At 43.7% G+C, this 19,309-nt stretch overlaps 1 protein-coding gene and 1 pseudogene across 2 annotated transcripts; one reads left to right on the forward strand and one right to left on the reverse strand.

Annotated features, from left to right (window-relative positions):
* Positions 1 to 1,067: 1,067 nt before the first annotated feature.
* Positions 1,068 to 17,488, reverse strand: LOC106595847 (pleckstrin homology domain-containing family A member 8). Of its 2 annotated transcripts, XM_045719180.1 has the most exons (14): positions 17,248 to 17,488; positions 16,854 to 16,970; positions 16,144 to 16,299; positions 14,188 to 14,300; positions 13,826 to 13,984; positions 10,361 to 10,392; positions 8,896 to 9,032; positions 7,658 to 7,997; positions 6,059 to 6,144; positions 5,260 to 5,318; positions 4,317 to 4,518; positions 4,099 to 4,160; positions 3,036 to 3,257; positions 1,068 to 3,002 (listed from the first exon to the last, which is right to left on the reverse strand). In XM_045719180.1, exons 1-13 carry the CDS (start codon positions 17,285 to 17,287, stop codon positions 3,060 to 3,062), a joined length of 1,701 nt encoding a protein of 566 aa, XP_045575136.1. In that variant the 5' UTR covers positions 17,288 to 17,488; the 3' UTR covers positions 1,068 to 3,002; positions 3,036 to 3,059. The 2 variants fall into 2 exon arrangements, with proteins under 2 accessions (XP_045575136.1, XP_045575135.1); XM_045719179.1 differs by having other exon boundaries at positions 1,068 to 3,257.
* On the forward strand, positions 17,444 to 19,280 carry LOC106596893 (peptidyl-prolyl cis-trans isomerase FKBP14-like; annotated as a pseudogene).
* The last annotated feature ends 29 nt before the right edge of the window (positions 19,281 to 19,309 follow it).

Consider the following 19,309-nt stretch of genomic DNA (forward strand, 5'->3'; position numbering starts at 1 on the left):
TTTAGATATTAAAAGCGCACCACATTGATACGCAGTGAATAGGACTCCACTTGTGTCACACAGCATTCACTACATCGGTCTCTGAGGATATATCGATTAGACCACATCAATTTATCAGCCTCTGCCGCAACATTAATGGCCAGGCATTTATAAAGAGGCACTTGGATCGTGGGCTGGCAGGGGAGCAATATAGACGCCAGTATCCATTTAAATAAATTTATGTAAAAGTTTATAATTATATTTGACAATGTCTCCCAATTAGAGCAATCAATTATTTGCAGGTGTAGATGATTGCCATGACTTGAATTTTACGTTCAGTTTTATCACCCCAAATTTCACACACAAATGAATTACTCTCACAAATGGACATTTCCTCTTCCCATGCCTGCTCGGTGTAATTTATTTCCTCTGTTATAACTAAACTATCTACACTCTTTGAAGAAGAGGTAGATAAGTGTATAATTAACTAGATAATTAGCCCAGTAATGAACTAACGGAGCCTGTCGTTACTCCTTGTAGTCCACCTTACATGTTCTGTTTAAAGGTGATGTGGCTCTGGAAGCCAAAACAGCACAGTCAAACAGGGAAATGGTTCCAATCGTTTTTCCACCATTCATTTTTCCCCATAGGAGATTTTAGAAACACTTAAAGGGCTGTGTTTCGTGAATTTTTTTGTGCATATTTGTGCATTCTCAGCAACCAATGGTGCATCTGTTCATAATGGAAGTCACAGGAGGGAAAAGAGCCTGTCTAAAGTACTGTACACTACATCAAGTACAGTCAAAGTCACTATAACGGAGTGAAAAGTGTGCCTCCGTCACCAGGAAATGTGCTCCTTCAGAAGACCACCATTTGTACAACAGTGCACCCTTTGTAATTGGAAGTACTAAGCAGAAACCCCATTGAGAAGATGCCTTCATCCAATGACTTCTGTGTAATGGAGAGTCATAATCAAGGGCTAGGAAGAGGGAAATCCAAGTCTTCGGTTGGGATTTCACAGGGTTGTAATGGAAACTGAAATGCCCTTGGTAAAAATACCATCCAAAGGACCAAAACGTACCCATTCATGATTTCATCAACTTTAATACATATGTAAAAATGCCATCTTATGTACATTGGTATAAAATGTGTTCTATCTGAAATTGTGAGATACAATAGCATAGCAAAAACATTAGCATTAACACTAGAAATGATTCACAACAAGAAATCAGCCTATTGCACATCGGTCAGATATTTCTGCTTTGTCCAAATGGCTCAGTGCATCTATAACAAGACTGAATTAATGTCCAGAATTAAAAACGAGGCCAGAGTTAGACTGCCTCTATGATAATCACTGTTGTATTATTCTTAACCCACACCATCAGTTAGACCATCAGTCACAGAGAGGAAAGTCAGCTAATAGAAGACAATAACAATCTATCCATCATCATGATTGTGAATACATTTTGAATCAAGGCCTTGCTATATATTCCACTTCAGTTGGCACCTCAGTCGAACCCTATACATTAAAACATGGACATTTCCATCCATCCATATAGAACATGGTTTATTCCATAAGTTACTCATAAAGACTACATTTAAATGATTAAGATAACGAGGAAAATACTCGTTCATGTTAATGTCACTAGGTAAACAAAACATTTGTAGATGAGACAATGTGAGAGAATGAGAATGGTTGTGGAGGGAGGGAGGAGGTGGGTTGTGGAGGGAGGGAGGAGGTGGGTTGTGCAGGGAGGGAGGAGGTGGGTTGTGCAGGGAGGGAGGAGGTGGGTTGTGGAGGGAGGGAGGAGGTGGGTTGTGGAGGGAGGGAGGAGGTGGGTTGGTGGTACATAGGTCATCCATGTAGATACAGTATATGGGTGTATGGAGTTCAGCAGGGATCAATACTAACACCGCTACATTATACTCTTCAGTGTTTTATGCAGTTCATTACATACAGCCTATGTAGGCTGTCAAATAATGCTGTCAATAATAATATCAGCCTTAATTTAAAGTAAAAGTCCATATTTGTGCATTCTCAGCAACCAATGGTGCATCTGTTCATAATGGAAGTCACAGGAGGGAAAAGAGCCTGTCTAAAGTACTGTACACTACATCAAGTACAGTCAAAGTCACTATAACGGAGTGGAAAGTGTGCCTCCGTCACCAGGAAATGTGCTCCGTCAGAAGACCACCATTTGTACAACAGTGCACCCTTTGTAATTGGAAGTACTAAGCGTAAACCACTAGAAGGAAAACCTGAAAATGTCCTCCCTCCAAAACCTAGTCCCTCTACGGCCATTAGACCTTGCATTGTTCCAGAGTTAGGAATGTGAGACAATACCTCATCTTACACCGAGCATGCTCATACTCAATCACGCCCCTCTATCCTCCGGATGGCTCTGATTGGCTAATCTAGTGAGCATGCTACCTGGGGCTTGACCCTGTTCTCGGGGAGCAAACCAACCAAGCCCACACCTGCAGGGTTAAAGTTTCTGCATCCTGAAGAGGGTTCTCCTCTCCCGTCAGTGTATCCCAGATGGTCTGAGTCTGAGGGCTCTCTTCTTCCTCTGGTAGTGCCCCTCTCAGACCACCAGTTGGGATCTCGTCTCCTCCTCTCAGACCACCAGTTGGGATCTCGTCTCCTCCTCTCAGACCACCAGTTGGGATCTCGTCTCCTCCTCTCAGACCACCAGTTGGGATCTCGTCTCCTCCTCTCAGACCACCTGTTGGGATCTCGTCTCCTCCTCTCAGACCACCTGTTGGGATCTCGTCTCCTCCTCTCAGGCCACCAGTTGGGATCTCGTCTCCTCCTCTCAGGCCACCAGTTGGGATCTCGTCTCCTCCTCTCAGGCCACCTGTTGGGATCTCGTCTCCTCCTCTCAGACCACCTGTTGGGATCTCGTCTCCTCCTCTCAGACCACCTGTTGGGATCTCGTCTCCTCCTCTCAGGCCACCAGTTGGGATCTCGTCTCCTCCTCTCAGGCCACCAGTTGGGATCTCGTCTCCTCCTCTCAGGCCACCAGTTGGGATCTCGTCTCCTCCTCTCAGGCCACCAGTTGGGATCTCGTCTCCTCCTCTCAGACCACCTCATCTGACTCCAGGTTGTATTCTTCATACAGGGCATCCAGGATGTCCAGTTGTTTCTCCATGGCAGGCAGGTAGACCCCCAGGTCCCGGTGCATGCCTGTGTTGAATCCTTCTTTCAGTTCATCCCCCTCTCTGGACACCAGAGCCGCCGCAAAGCTGCTGTATGATGGCGCTGCTCGGAGAGCCAGCTGGGAACGGAGAGATAAAGTGTCAATAAGTCTCACACACGAACACACCAAGGTTATTATAGGTTTGTACTTACACTACTGTTCAAAAGTTTGGGGTCACTTAGAAATGTCCTTGATTTGAAAGAAAAGCACTTTGTTGTCCATTAAAATAACGTTGTTAATGTTGTAAATGACTATTGTAGCTGGAAACCGCAGATTTCTTTAGGGATTATCTACATAGGTGTACAGAGGCCCATTATAAGCAACCATCACTCCTGTGTTCCAATGGCACGTTGTGTTAGCTAATCCAAGTTTAGCATTTTAAAAGGCTAATTGATTATTAGAAAACCCTTTTGCAATTATGTTAGCACAGCTGAAAACTGTTGTTCTGATTAAAGAAGCAATAAAACTGGCCTTCTTTAGACTAGTTGAGTATCTGGAGCATCAGCATTTGTGGGTTCGATTACAGGCTCAAAATGGTTAGAAACAAAACTTTCTGAAACTCGTCAGTCTATTCTTGTTCTGAGATTATCTTGGCAAGGGAGAAATGCTCACTATCAGGGATGTAAACAAATTTGTGCACAAAATTTCAAAGAAATAAGCTTTTGTGCCTATTAAATTTCTGGAATCTTATTTCAGCTCATGAAACATGGGACCAACACTTTACATGTTGCATTTATATTTTTGTTCAGTAAATTATTATTACTTCAGTTTGTGTGATATAGGGGTTAGATACATTATAAAGAAGGCACGAACAGACACGCCCGCCAAAGTGGGCATGATCTTATGTTGGGATACTTTTTCCAACTATAAACTGCTTCCCTAAAAAGAGCTTGAAGACTGATTATCAAGTATTACTCACAGCAAATACACCTCGCACAACCCATCCATGATACTGCCGCAGACTCCGTCCATAAGCATTACCTGAATGGATGAAGGAGGGGAGTGTGTTAGGAATACAGAGGACATTATGTAATACACTATATGAGATCAAACCAAAAGAGGACTATCACCTAACCATTAACCGTGTGTGTGTGTGTGTGTGTGTGTGTGTACCACAGTGTTGCGATGCTAACTCACCCAGCGCTCCGGGGATATCCCTTTCCCCAGAGTTGACCAGGGACAGGAACTCCTTGAGGAACTTGAGTCCTCGTTTGAGCCACAGCAGGGCCTCGGTGGCTGAGTTGCGGACGCGGGCCACGTCGGTCTGCACCTCGTGGAGCACTATGGTCTGCAGTGTGGGGAAGCTGCCCGGGTCTGACGACAGCTTCTGGTGGATCTTCTACAGACAGCCACACAGAGAGACAGAAGGACTTGTCGTCATAAAGACAATGTCTGCCGACCAAATGGCACCCTATTCCCTTTATAGTGCACTATGTGCGCCCTGGTCAAAAGTAGTGCACTACATAGGGAATAGGGGGCCGTTTGGTACGTAGCCCCAGCAGTTCTTCTAGGTTTCTAAATCTGGTTGGTCGTGTCGTGTTGCCACTTAACAGGTTTACTTGTTCCATGACAACACTGGAAACCATAGCTTGTTATTTCTTGGTGGCGGTAGAGTAAAATACTTCTGTTAAAGCTCTGCTAGTGAAATGTTCCAGTGGTTTATACACACAGCACTGCCTAATGACAATATATCACTTTCACTGTTAGAACAGTCTGTGTTTAGAGTGTATTCTGCTCAACTGAAGAGCTCACAGGGCAGGTTAAGGACCCTATTCCCTCTGTAGTGCACTACTTCTGTACTGCGCTACCGTATATAGGGAATAGGGTGCCATTTGGGACAGAACCGGTGGGTGTAAAAGTCCATTTGGTCCCATTGTAACTGCATGGAGGGAGGAGTCCCTCTTGTGGTCATTTAGAGAACTGTTGATACCAGACAGAGGCTTATACAACATCCACACCCAGAATGTTATGCTGATTTGAGCAGCTTTTAAAAAAAGTAGGCTTTAGTAAACTTAATCTAACTTTAATTTCCTGTAATGTAAAAATCTAACATTGAAGACAAGACAGCCTTTCCTCTTACCTTGATGTTGCCTGTAAAATCCATTTTTACTGGACCAAATACTGTGGATCCTAGTTTGTCTGAGGAGAGAGAGTCCAATGTCACTTCAATGCTGGATATTTTTGTTACACTATTGTTTGTCCTTGTGGGGCGGTTTCACGGACACATTAAGGCTAGTCCTGGACTAAAAAAACAGTTTGACAGAGAACATGCATTAAATGCTTTTGCGTCAAGAATGTGTGTTAATCTGTGTCCAGGAACCCGGACGGTGTTTTATTCCCCAGGAACCATTCCAAATTAATGTAGACTTCAATAGAAGAGTAAATTGACAAAACTACTAAGTATAACATGGAAGAGATCGTAAGCCTGGAAGATCCAGAGCAATGTGTGTAACATACAATACATACCAGTAGCTGTCTATAGTTTATCACAGTGACATGCATTACGGTGGGTCGGATCACACGAACAGTGGACAGAGGGGTGTTGTATGACTTCAAGATGGATTACACTCCAGACTCACACACACACACACTCCCAGGAAACACATCCACTTGATTAGTAAGTAAGAGAAAGAAATGTCTCCAGTCAACCAGAGGACACATCCAATAGGATGATCAATTAGATGCAGACGAGGAGAGAACAGTATGAACGTGTGAGAGGAGAGGAGACTGAAGGAAGGAAACATGATGAATAGAGCATGCACCACCACCAGGTGGAAAAGATTATTTACATGTTTCAGAAAAGATGGTATGATTGAAAAAAAAAAGGGAAAAAAAAGATGGAGGAAGAGACAGACAGATGAGTGAAGTGACCGTCCTACCTAATACAGGCACTATTGCATAGCATGAGTCCAAAAAGGCTTGTGTAGGGATACCACTGTCACCGTCCAGTCTTATATCACTAAATCTAAAGAGAAGTCAGAGAGATTCAAACAAGGGGAGATATTAGTGAGGTCCAGCATCGACAACCTTTATTTCATTCAATCAAACCAAAACAGAAAAGAAACAGATACAACCAAAGCCAAAGACAGCCTCCACACAAGACCATGCTGTCAGGCTATTGGGTGATTTAATACTTGTTTTGAGTTCTTGTCTCTAACTTAGATACACCTGTATAATAAATAGTTCTAATGTACCAAAAGCATATCTTCTATGTTCCCCAACCTCTATGGCGTTGTTCTAAGGTTTTCATTTTCACTAGTTCTGTGTTCCATGTTCACTGCACTTAAACATGTTAACACTGCTTACATTGTCTCTCCCCGTCATTGGAATACTGTAATATCAGAAGTGAACATCACGGTTATGATCATTCATATCACATTTATGATCATTCAATTCACGGTTATGATCATTCAAATCATATCTTAATGCTGAATAACACTGTTAAAAAGGGGCTTTCAAATGTCATCAAAATGAAAAGAGTGAAATGATTACCAAAAAAACAACAACCCCAAAATCAGATGAGAGCATCTCTGTAATAGTCATGTGATCAACAGAGAACACACCAGTGGAAAACTTGTTATATGTTCAAATGGGTTTAAAAGTCATAAAACTTGCTCTGTTTTAACCTAGTCAGTCATTAACAGCAACAGAGTTGGCAAGAGCACAAAGATCTGGGACCAGGCTAGTTCTCCCTTTTTGTTTTCGCAGGCATGGAAAAATGACCTTCGCCCTTTCATACCCAAAGCATTAGCATTGGACCTAAACAGTATATATCAGAGTAGCACAATTCGCAGCATAATCTGAACACACTAAATGCATTAATCTCAATAATAAATACCTCCTTGTGTAATCAACATCATTACAGTACCTAGAAAAATTATAGGAATTATGGGGATTAATTGATTAGTGTATGTGTTGGTCCTTGTTCTGTCTAGTTACTGCTTGTGAAATATTAGCATTGACCGCAGTAGTAAAACACCTACACTCTGGGGTGAAGTTTTCCGAGTTACAGGTCTAGGATCAGCTTCTCCAATGCAACAAGTGAAATCTAGGCAAGCCTAAATATCTTATGTTGACTTGTCCTTCTTTTTTCCCCCGTACCAGGCTAATTGTGCATATTTTAACCAAAAACATGCTTAATACAAGTAATTTCTCTTATTTCAAGATATTTAGCAAAATATTTTACCTTAATACAATGATGTCTATGTGTTCAATATGAAGGAAGTTGGAGGGAGTTTCGTGAGCCAATGCTAACTAGCTTAGCGCAAAGAAAATGTCTTCTGCATCAGCTAGCATGCTAGCAGATACCTAAGACTTCCAGTCTTTGAGCTAACGCTACATTGCCAAAATCCCGAACTATCCCTTTAACCATTAGTGGGGGAAATGCAAAAGTGACCACAGATCAGCATTCTAGGGTCCACTTCACCCTACACCGTAAGGTCTACAGTATGTGTCCCTCCTGCAGTGTGTCCCCATACCTGTGACTCATCGTACTGAAGAATGTGTCCACCTGCTCTGTCTCCTCCTCCTCTTCTCTCTCTTCTTCCTGTGGCTGGGCAGGCTGCTCCTCCTCCAGCTTGGCTTCCTCTTGGTCAGTGACAGCTTCCTGTTGGTTCTGGGTCACTTCTTGTTTCTCTTCTTCTTGGGCGTTGTTCATTCCCTGCTCCACCTCTTTGAATTCCTCCTCCTCCTCCTGCTGTGCTGGTTGGTCGGTGTGTTCTGGGTCAGGGTTTGTGTGGGTGGTTTGGGTAGTGGCCTCCTCCTCTTCCACTGCAGACTCCTCTGGGCCCTGGTGGTCCCTGCCGGCTGGGCTATTTTCTGTATGGCACAGAGACACACACACAACATGTTTACAAATGTTCTGTTCCAGTTGGCATGTATGAGCCATAGCAATTGGCATGTGAAACCCATTCAAGCAGAAATTGTCAATGCCATTTCAAGGAAAACTCTAAACCACTACCTTAAAAGTATCTAGTTGTGCCATATTGTGAAAGAAGCACTTTCTGAGTTCCACATTTATCATGTGCCAGTGATACATCTAGCTTCGTACATTGGGGTCCGTTATTTTAATCAACGTCAAGATAAATATAATAAAGCTGCTGGGCATCCATCATCGTCTCCCATCTAGAAGACATTACCAACTTCAGCTGTTCCTCTTTCTACAGAACTCTAGAAGACATTACATTACCAACTTCAGCTGGTCCTCTTTCTACAGAACTCTAGAAGACATTACCAACTTCAGCTGTTCCTCTTTCTACAGAACTCTAGAAGACATTACATTACCAACTTCAGCTGGTCCTCTTTCTACAGAACTCTAGAAGACATTACATTACCAACTTCAGCTGGTCCTCTTTCTACAGAACTCTAGAAGACATTACATTACCAACTTCAGCTGGTCCTCTTTCTACAGAACTCTAGAAGACATTACATTACCAACTTCAGCTGGTCCTCTTTCTACAGAACTCTAGAAGACATTACATTACCAACTTCAGCTGGTCCTCTTTCTACAGAACTCTAGAAGACATTACATTACCAACTTCAGCTGGTCCTCTTTCTACAGAACTCCTGTATGGTGAGCAGTAAAAGGTCTCATGCTTTGGAGGTGATTCTGGTTTACATACAGGGTGTGTGTGTGTGTGTGTGTGTGTGTGTGTGTGTGTGTGTGTTGTGTGTGTGTACGTACATTTGAAAGGGCAAGTGTATTTAAATGAGAGACCTGTTGGGGGTGTTTGGGTGGTTCTCTCAGGGAGAGTGTCTGGTCCGTCTAGTTGGTCTGGTCCCTCTGCTCCAGAGTCAAGGCTCTGGTTGTCATGTGTTACAGATCCTCCTGAGATTTCTTTTAACTCCCTGTGTCTGGAGAACAAGACAATAAACCCCACATCCCAGAGAACAAGACAATAACCCCCCTCATCCCAGAGAACAAGACAATAACCCCCCACATCCCAGAGAACAAGACAATAACCCCCCACATCCCGGAGAACAAGACAATAACCCCCCACATCCCAGAGAACAAGACAATAACCCCCCACATCCCGGAGAACAAGACAATAACCCCCCACATCCCAGAGAACAAGACAATAACCCCCCACATCCCAGAGAACAAGACAATAACCCCCACATCCCAGAAAACAAGACAATAAACCCCCACATCCCAGAGAACAAGACAATAACCCCCCACATCCCGGAGAACAAGACAATAACCCCCCACATCCCGGAGAACAAGACAATAATCCCCCACATCCCAGAAAACAAGACAATAACCCCCCACATCCCGGAGAACAAGACAATAACCCCCCACATCCCAGAGAACAAGACAATAACCCCCCACATCCCAGAAAACAAGACAATAACCCCCCACATCCCAGAGAACAAGACAATAACCCCCACATCCCAGAAAACAAGACAATAACCCCCCACATCCCGGAGAACAAGACAAAACCCCCACATCCCGGAGAACAAGACAATAACCCCCCACATCCCAGAGAACAAGACAATAACCCCCCACATCCCGGAAAACAAGACAATAACCCCCACATCCCGGAAAACAAGACAATAACCCCCACATCCCAGCAAACAAGACAATAACCCCCCACATCCCAGAAAACAAGACAATAACCCCCCACATCCCAGAAAACAAGACAATAACCCCCCACATCCCAGAAAACAAGACAATAAACCCCCACATCCCAGAGAGCAAGACAATAAACCCCCACATCCCAGAGAGCAAGACAATAACCCCCCACATCCCGGAGAACAAGACAATAACCCCCCACATCCCGGAGAACAAGACAATAACCCCCCACATCCCGGAGAACAAGACAATAACCCCCCACATCCCGGAGAACAAGACAATAACCCCCCACATCCCGGAGAACAAGACAATAACCCCCCACATCCCGGAGAACAAGACAATAACCCCCCACATCCCAGAGAACAAGACAATAACCCCCCACATCCCAGAGAACAAGACAATAACCCCCCACATCCCGGAGAACAAGACAATAACCCCCCATATCCCGGCCACAGAGTTATCATGGATACATATCTAATGCTGTAGATTCATGCAGTCAGTGGACATGTAACAATTCATAGAAGATGGAGATAAGGGAGTGCTGGTGTAGGTTGAGAACGTGATCAACAAGTTAGCTTCAAACAAAACTTCTGAAAAGAGAGCCACCTACTTTTCCTGATTTGATTGATTGACAGGTTTGACCTGTGGAACCAAAAAAAATAGCACATTAGCCAAAGACAGAGCAGTATGAAGACAAAACGTTGGCTAGCTAAGCTCATGTGTAGAATCACAGTCGTCTCGCACCAAACTGAGCATGTGCAGGCCGTCAAATCAAAATGTAGAACCAGGAACATATATAGCCCCTGGTTCACTCCAGACCTGACTGCCCTTGACCAGCACAAAAACCTCCTGTGGCGGACTGCACTAGCATCTGTGTATATTAGTCCCCGTGATATGCAACTTTTCAGGAAAGTTAGGAACCAATATACACAGGCAGTTAGGAAAGAAAAGGCTAGCTTTTACAAACAGAAATTTGCATCCTGTAGCACAAACTCAAAAAAGTTCTGGGACACTTAAGTCCATGGAGAATAAGAGCACCTCCTCTCAGCTGCCCACTAAACTGAGGCTAGGAAACACTCACCACCGATAAATCCACGAAAGTTGAGAATTTCAATAAGCATTTTTCTACGGCTGGCCATGCTTTCCACCTGGCTACCCCTACCCCAGTCAACAGCCCTGCACCCCCCACAGCAACTTGCCCAAGCCTTCCCCATTTCTCCTTCACCCAAATACAGATAGCTGATGTTCTGAAAGAGCTGCAAAATCTGGACCCCTACAAATCAGCCGGGCTAGACAATCTGGACCCTCTCTTTCTAAAATGATCTGCCGAAATTGTTGCAACCCCTATTACTAGCCTGTTCAACCTCTCTTTCGTATCGTCTGAGATCCCCAAAGATTGGAAAGCTGCCGCGGTCATCCCCGTCTTCAAAGGGGGAGACACTCTTGACCCAAACTGATACAGACCTATATCTATCCTACCCTGCCTTTCTAAGGTCTTCGAAAGCCAAGTTAACAAACAGATCACCGACCATTTCAAATCCCACCGTACCTTCTCCGCTATGCAATCTGGTTTCAGAGCTGGTCATGGGTGCACCTCAGCCACGTTCAAGGTCCTAAACGACATAACCGCCATCGATAAGAAACAATACTGTGCAGCCATATTCATCGACCTGGCCAAGGCTTTCGACTCTGTCAATCACCACATTCTTATCAGCAGACTCAACAGCCTTGGTTTCTGAAATGACTGCCTCGCCTGGTTCACCAACTACTTCTCAGACAGAGTTCAGTGTGTCAAATCGGAGGGCCTGTTGTCTGGACCTCTGGCAGTCTCTATGGGGGGAGCTACAGGGTTCAATCCTCGGGCCGACTCTTTTCTCTGTATACAACATCAATGACGTCGCTCTTGCTGCTGGTGATTCTCTGATCCACCTCTACGCAGACGACACCATTCTGTATACTTCTGGCCCTTCTTTGGACACTGTTAACTAACCTCCAGACAAGCTTCAATGCCATACAACTCTCCTTCCGTGGCCTCCAACTGCTCTTAAATGCAAGTAAAACTAAATGTATACTCTTCAACCGATCGCTGCCCACACCTGCTCGCCCGCCCAGCATCACTACTCTGGACGGTTCTGACTTAGAATATGTGGACAACTACAAATACCTAGGTGTCTGGTTAGACTGTAAACTCTCCTTCCAGACTCACATTAAGCATCTCCAATCCAAAATTAAATCTAGAATCAGCTTCCCATTTCGCAACAAAGCATCCTTCACTCATGCTGCCAAACATACCCTCGTAAAACTGACTATCCTACCGATCCTTGATTTCGGCGATGTCATTTACAAAATAGCCTCCAACACTCTACTCAGCAAATTGGATGCAGTGTATCACAGTGCCATCTGTTTTGTCACCAAAGCCCCATATACTACCACTGCAACCTGTATGCTCTCGTTGGCTGGCCCTCGCTTCATATTCGTCGTCAAACCCACTGGCTCCAGGTCATCTATAAGTCTTTGCTAGGTAAAGCCCCACCTTATCTCAGCTCACTGGTCACCATAGCAGCACCCACCCGTGGCACGCGCTCCAGAAGGTATATTTCACTGATCACCCCCAAAGTCAATTACGCCTTCGGACGCTTTTCCTTCCAGTTCTCTGCTGCCGATGACTGGAACGAACTGCAAAAATCACTGAAGCTGGAGACTCATATCTCCCTCACTAGCTTTAAGCACCAGCTGTCAGAGCAGCTCACAGATCACTGCACATAGCCTATCTGTAAATAGCCCATCCAACTACCTCATCCCCATACTGTTTTCTATTTTATTTATTTTTGCTCCTTTGCACCCCAGTATCTCTACTTGTACACTCATCTTCTGCACATCTATCACTCCAGTGTTTAATTGCTATATTGTAATTATTTCGCCACTATGGCCTATTTATTGCCTTACCTCCGTTATCCTACCTCATTTGCACACACTGTGTATAGACTTTTCTACTGTATTATTGACTGTATGTTTGTTTATTCCATGTGTAACTCTGTGTTGTTGTTCGTGTTTCACTGCTTTGTTTTATCTTGGCCACGTCGCAGTTGTAAATCAGAACTTGTTCTCAACTTGCCTACCTGGTTAAATAAAGGTGAAATACATTTTTAAAAAAGGTATTCCTTCGATAATAAGTTGTTTTTGACGAAAATGAAAACATCCTTTTGTCATGAGGTTGGAGTAATAACATGTTAAACTACTTAAGATATTGGCTCCAATCTAGGTTGAGCCTTTAGATTGAGAAAATTAAAACTAAAGAATCATTTTTCACTTCTCTCAGACTTATAAAACACCAAATCCCAGCCTGGTCTGTTTCGAAAGCGTTCTCGGAAGTCTCACAATGTTTCACCTCTGGGATTAGAAACTCTTATGTCAATATGGATCTTACGGTCATTTTAGAATCAAACCTAGAATTGCCCTTATACCCATAGAATGACATAAAATAGAACCCTCAAATGGACACCGTAGCAACATAACTAAACATCTGCCGTCTGTCAGGATTTAAACTCTCCACACAGATAGAACAATGAAACAGATATTTCACCACATGTATAAATGTGAAGCATCCACTTGGCGTTTCCACTCACTACCAAATATGGTGGTGAGAGGAAGCCCAGTGGCCAGCAGTGGGTGAAGATGGAACGAGATGGATTTTGGCCAACATTCTGCAAATGTTCTCATCAATTAAACATTTGATCTCAATACAGTTCTGTTACCAAAACATGTTACAAACAGAGTGGACTAAGTTTTGCAGACTTTACTGTTTGCCAAAGTTTTAAAATTGTTGTTACTTAGGAGTGCAAATTTAAATTAAGTTGTTGCACATGCTCACTTCAGTGTAGGCGTTCCCTTCAGCAAATATGCAAAGGAATGCTAGAACGCGCCAATAGGATCTTGCTAGTTCGTGCTTGGCTCTGCCCATCTCCTTGCTTGTTCTGCCCAATATGACTCATTTGTTCCCATTTGAAACGACGGGCTGTGGTCTATCTTGGTTTAGTTATAAAAACCTTTGGTATCTCTATGCGTACGCCGGTACCTTCTGGGGTTTGATGGTTGCCACGGGAGGTGACCCGGGTGGGGTCTTGGTGGCCTGGTCTGAGCTGAAGGTGTGGTTGGCGATCAGCATGCACTCCTCCAACGTCTTGATGAAGGTGGTGCATGTAGACTTCACCATGGTGCCAGGGTTCTCCCCAGCCTGAAACAGACACACAGACACACAACCATCAACTCCTAAGCAGATTGCTTATGCCATTCCTTATCCCTTGCTTGTGCTGTAAAAGTGACTGGTCATTTGCATAGCAACATAATCCACTGGCGACTCAAACAGAGCATACATACTGAACTCAGTGAGAAAAGGTTTTATGGTTGCAGAGAGTAAATAGGCCATTGAAACCTCACCTCCTCAGTCTCCTCACTGTCCTTGATCTGGTTAACTTGCTGGAGGAGAAGGTCACAGTACAGCCTCAACTCTGACATCTTGGTCTTCAGAGCGTCTGTGTTCTCCTGGTGCTCTGATGAGAGAGAGAGAGAGAGAGAGAGAGAGAGAGAGAGAGAGAGAGAGAGAGAGAGAGAGACATGTGATGTCGCTTCTTGAAAATATCCTTGGTTGTGTTATGTGAATATTTAAGATGAAAAAAGATCATATTCTCTGCATACATTTCCCTCTCTATAATACACAATGTCCAGTGTTCTGTTGGTGGCTCTCTATAATACACAATGTCCAGTGTTCTGTTGGTGGCTCTCTATAATACACAATGTCCAGTGTTCTGTTGGTGGCTCTCTATAATACACAATGTCCAGTGTTCTGTTGGTGGCTCTCTATAATACACAATGTCCAGTGTTCTGTTGGTGGCTCTCTATAATACACAATGTCCAGTGTTCTGTTGGTGGCTCTCTATAATACACAATGTCCAGTGTTCTGTTGGTGGCTCTCTATAATACACAATGTCCAGTGTTCTGTTGGTGGCTCTCTATAATACACAATGTCCAGTGTTCTGTTGGTGGCTCTCTATAATACACAATGTCCAGTGTTCTGTTGGTGGCTCTTTATAATACACAATGTCCAGTGTTCTGTTGGTGGCTCTCTATAATACACAATGTCCAGTGTTCTGTTGGTGGCTCTCTATAATACACAATGTCCAGTGTTCTGTTGGTGGCTCTCTATAATACACAATGTCCAGTGTTCTGTTGGTGGCTCTCTATAATACACAATGTCCAGTGTTCTGTTGGTGGCTCTTTATAATACACAATGTCCAGTGTTCTGTTGGTGGCTCTCTATAATACACAATGTCCAGTGTTCTGTTGGTGGCTCCCTATAATACACAATGTCCAGTGTTCTGTTGGTGGCTCTCGGGTTGATGGTCACTAGACTGGATGCTGTATGTTACGGAGTAAACTCATATCTGTTGATAGTGATTGACGCCAGACTGGAGGTACAAGGACTAAACACACTGATTATTATTGTGTTGTCTGAAACACTGTGATTCTGTAGAAGCTGACAGTCACTGCCTTTTGTTTTGACTTCATACAAGCCTTCTGGGCTGGTGTTTACAGAACAGCTGTCTGCTGACTAGGATTTAGAGTCTCAGAGAAGGCCAGGTAGACATTTTCTCTGCTGCTGTGCTGGAGGCGTCTCCCTGTTATAACTTGTAATAACCAGGATTGGCTTTAACTGAGACTGCTCTTCTCTTTTGTTCACCTGGAAATTCCTTTTTACTGAGTTATGTCCCAAATGACACCCTATTCCCTATTTAGTGCACTACTTTTGACCAGGGTCAATAGGCAAGTAGTGCACTATATGGGAATAGATGCCATTTGGGATGCGGAGGTTCTCACTTACTTGCTGTAGATCATCAACTAGTCAGCAGCGGGACAATTCTTTTATTGAGTGGATAGTCAGGGGGCCGGAACATAATTAAAAATAATTTGTAGACTGAAAATTGACTGCAAGAATCCCCAAAATATATTTGACTAAAACATAATCATTTCAAACCTTGCTTACATTTATACGATCACGTCTCTATTATGCGTGGGAATACTTTGGAACAGATTTTACAGTCTCATGTACAACAAATAAACACCTTGTTTTGGGGGGGGTTTTGCTCAGGAAACTTGATTTTATTTGTCCCTCCCTCGATCCACCAGTTGAGGAATATAAACACATTCATTTCATGAAGTCAGTTGGATAGCTTTTAGCAGGTCACCCATGTAGACCTACATGTCCATGACAGGCACAGCTACAACAGGTAAAACCAAGCCAAATAAAATACCCACACAACAGCATGAAATCGTGTTTCAGTCAAGCTATTGTGTGTTTTCAGACTTGTTTGGAGTAACCCAAAGCTATCACCTTACCTTTCTCTCTCTTGGTTCGGTTGTCTGTGAGGCAGGCCTTTGCAGATCCCAACGCGACCAGCCATTTCTGCCTCTCCGCTGCGTTGATGGCTCTGAGGTAGAAGTACTGTTCTCCAGGGATGGTCAGGTCAACCCGTGTGAAGTCAGAGGAGTGGACTAGTAGGGAGAGATGGTGGAAGACAGAAAAAGACAGAAAGTGCGTAAACCCCAGTTAGCAGCAGACTCAAGGGTGTAGGACAGTGGTTCCCAACCTTTTTTGGTTACTGTACCACCAACTGACTTTTGCTCTGCCCGGAGTACCCCCTCATGTGTATTTTACCAGTAGGCCTATGGGCTCATAAGTCTTCTCAAATACCCCCTGTGGATAGGCCAAGTGCCCCAGGTTGGGAACCACTGGTGTAGGAGACACTTTGGCAATCATATGTGGTTGTTATGTTGTCAGAAGTTTGTCTGCCTTTGTATATTCCACGTATTCTGTACACTAGAGCGCACTATATGTTGGGTCATTGGTCACATGTATATAGGCACACAGGTAAACAGGAAGTTTTTCAAATGGAAGGTTTGGGACTAAAACAATATAGACTAAGCTTCAGATTGACTCTTCAGTAGGGTGGAGCCTATCTAGTTCAAAGGAACGCAACAGTTAGCATGTTGTCATAACACAGGCCACTGCGTCTTTACTAAGCCAATAATAGCTACCAAGTACCAACCTTGTATTTCACACACTGAGATTTTGATGCTTCCCTTGCATCCTTTCCAGGAATCCTCTTGCGAGTCATAGTAGGACAAAGTCCCTCCTTCCAGTACAAACCAGCGAGGCTGCCAACCTGGGAAAAAGGATGTTGATAACTATGACCACTGTGAAAAACAACATTCACTATTCATTGTAACCTGTAGTAGCTAGCTATCTAGCTAACAGAGCAAGACATATAACCATATGACTCAGTGACATCTAATGACAATTAGCTAACTAGCTAGCTAAGGTTAGATTATGTTGTTTTTCTGGCTGATTACCTGTCCAGCTAGTTGTTAGCTAGCTAGCTAACAATCTGATTTAAAGCTAAGTTATTCAGATGCTCAGTTAGCTGCTTAGTTTCTACATACCACTTATGTAATTTGTCCACTTGAATAGGATTCCCTCCATTCTTCATCTGTTTCTGAGGTTCATTACTTGTTTATTAGAACAAGACGCCGGCCACAGCTGATCCTGGAGACTGAATTTAATTCCCAAGTAAGATTTGCGGAAATAAAGGACCCGTTTCATTTGGATACGACAGAAATGTACGTAAATCATACATGAATGGGGTTCCATGTGATCGCGTGAGATCCCGCCCAGTTATATGACGTCAAATGGATTTGCGTTTTAGGGCCTGTGGACGTGACAATGTGGGAGGAACTATGTATGTCCTCCAATGAACAGAAACTATTTACAAATTAGGTGCGGCCTCCAAAAATTCTCTCCAATCGCAAAAAAGGTGGTCTCACAAATGAATAAGGGAAACATTTTGCAAGTACCCCTCTCAGTTTAACTGCCACGTAACTTGTTGAAACCGTTATGAAATGCTCTGTTGATTGGATAAGGTTCCGTTGCCTGTTGCTGCAATCTTAGTCGACTAACCAATGGTCAACCAGTCCGTCATACTCAAGGGTTGAATTGGGATCTTGAAGTTGGCAAAAAAAATCCCCCCAGTTGCCCACCAAATGAATCGCCCTGATCACACTCCCATAACACCTGCATGTTTGTCGACATTGACAATCGATGGGTTTGTTTTTCTGATTAACCGGTTGGTTTAAGGGACAGTCCAATCGAAAACGATATTTCGGTATTTTGTTAATTAGTCCACTATTAATACAATCTGAAAAATGGTGCACATCAGCACTGTAATTATGTGTTTTTGCGTGTGAGCCAGAGGAGGCTGGTGGGAGAAGCTATAGGAGGATGGGCTCATTTTAATGGCTGGAATGGAACGTATCAAATGGAAACCACATGTTTGACTCCGTTCCATGAATTCCATTCCAGTCATTACAATGAGCCCGTCCTCCCATAGCTCCTCCCACCAGCCACCACTGGTGTGAACTAGTCCTTTAATTTACTGGTTACATATTTTTCTTTTTTTTATGATGGATCTGTGTGACTCTTGGCAGCCGTAACCACAGGGACAAGCAGCCAGTGTGGTTCACCCTGGGGATCCGAGAGGTGATCAAGGGTTGGGATAAGGGACTGAGGAACATGTGTTCAGGAGAGAGGAGGGATGAGGGAGCTCACTATCCCCCCAGCTCTGGCCTATGGCAAAGAGGGGAAAGGTATTACACATGTATTAACATATGACTACCAGTAGTGCTTACCTAACCCTTCATACCCAATTACAGAACTGATCCTTAGTGTGAACGTTAGTGTGATCTCCTGAAACACTGAATTCCATAATTACTTTAATTCACTAGGTGATTATTTTGTGTCAAATGGGATAATCTTCCCTAGTGCTTTACTTTTGACTAGAGCGCTCTGGATGAAATAAGTACACTAGGAAATAGGATGGCATTTGGGACACAACCATCGTGTCATATTGCTCACGTGTATTTTGGCAGGTAAAATCCCCCCTAAGAGTACGTTGATCTTTGACATTGAGATCATGGAGATTCGGAACGGTCCCAGGTCCCATGAGTCGTTCCAGGAAATGGATCTAAACGATGACTGGAGGCTCTCCAAACCAGAGGTAGGCATCAGAGGACTCTACACACGGCAGGGATTAGTGGACCCTCGAGTTACAAGCTACATGGCTAACCTCACTCCCCATCTTGAAATGTCTCATGTTTTTGCGAGGCAGAGGATCCCTGGTTCGAGCTCAGTAAGATGAGGCGATGGTGGAGGACAAGGATTGATTCATTTCTTTTATAAGGTTGGTTTACAGTAGGTCAAGTGACTGTCTGTGTCGTTAGCCCAGGTATAAACCAACCTTTAGTCCTATTAACATGTTGGTCCTAAATTTACAATTAAAGCATTCTGAGAAGCGCTCAGGATTTACTGGCATATATTTATGTGATTTGGGTATTTTTCAGGGTTTTGCGGGTATGAAATTGCCTTTTTTATGTTTTATTTAACTTGGCAAGTCAGTGAAGAACAAATTCTTATTTACAATGACAGCCTACTGGGTAACAGTGGGTTAAC

The sequence above is a fragment of the Salmo salar genome, chromosome ssa05, assembly GCF_905237065.1.
Source record: "Salmo salar chromosome ssa05, Ssal_v3.1, whole genome shotgun sequence".
In the NCBI taxonomy this organism is placed as follows: Eukaryota; Metazoa; Chordata; class Actinopteri; order Salmoniformes; family Salmonidae; genus Salmo; species Salmo salar.

Bases quoted from the DNA above. Each gene is read 5' to 3' on its own strand.
- LOC106595847 (XM_045719180.1), bottom strand. From the start codon at position 17,287: ATGGAGGGAATCCTATTCAAGTGGACAAATTACATAAGTG. The intron at 16,300-16,853 runs GTTGGTACTTGG...TCTCCCTACTAG, and splicing joins CTCAGTGTGTGAAATACAAG to TCCACTCCTCTGACTTCACA. The intron at 4,161-4,316 runs GTGAGTTAGCAT...TCATCCATTCAG, and splicing joins GGATATCCCCGGAGCGCTGG to GTAATGCTTATGGACGGAGT.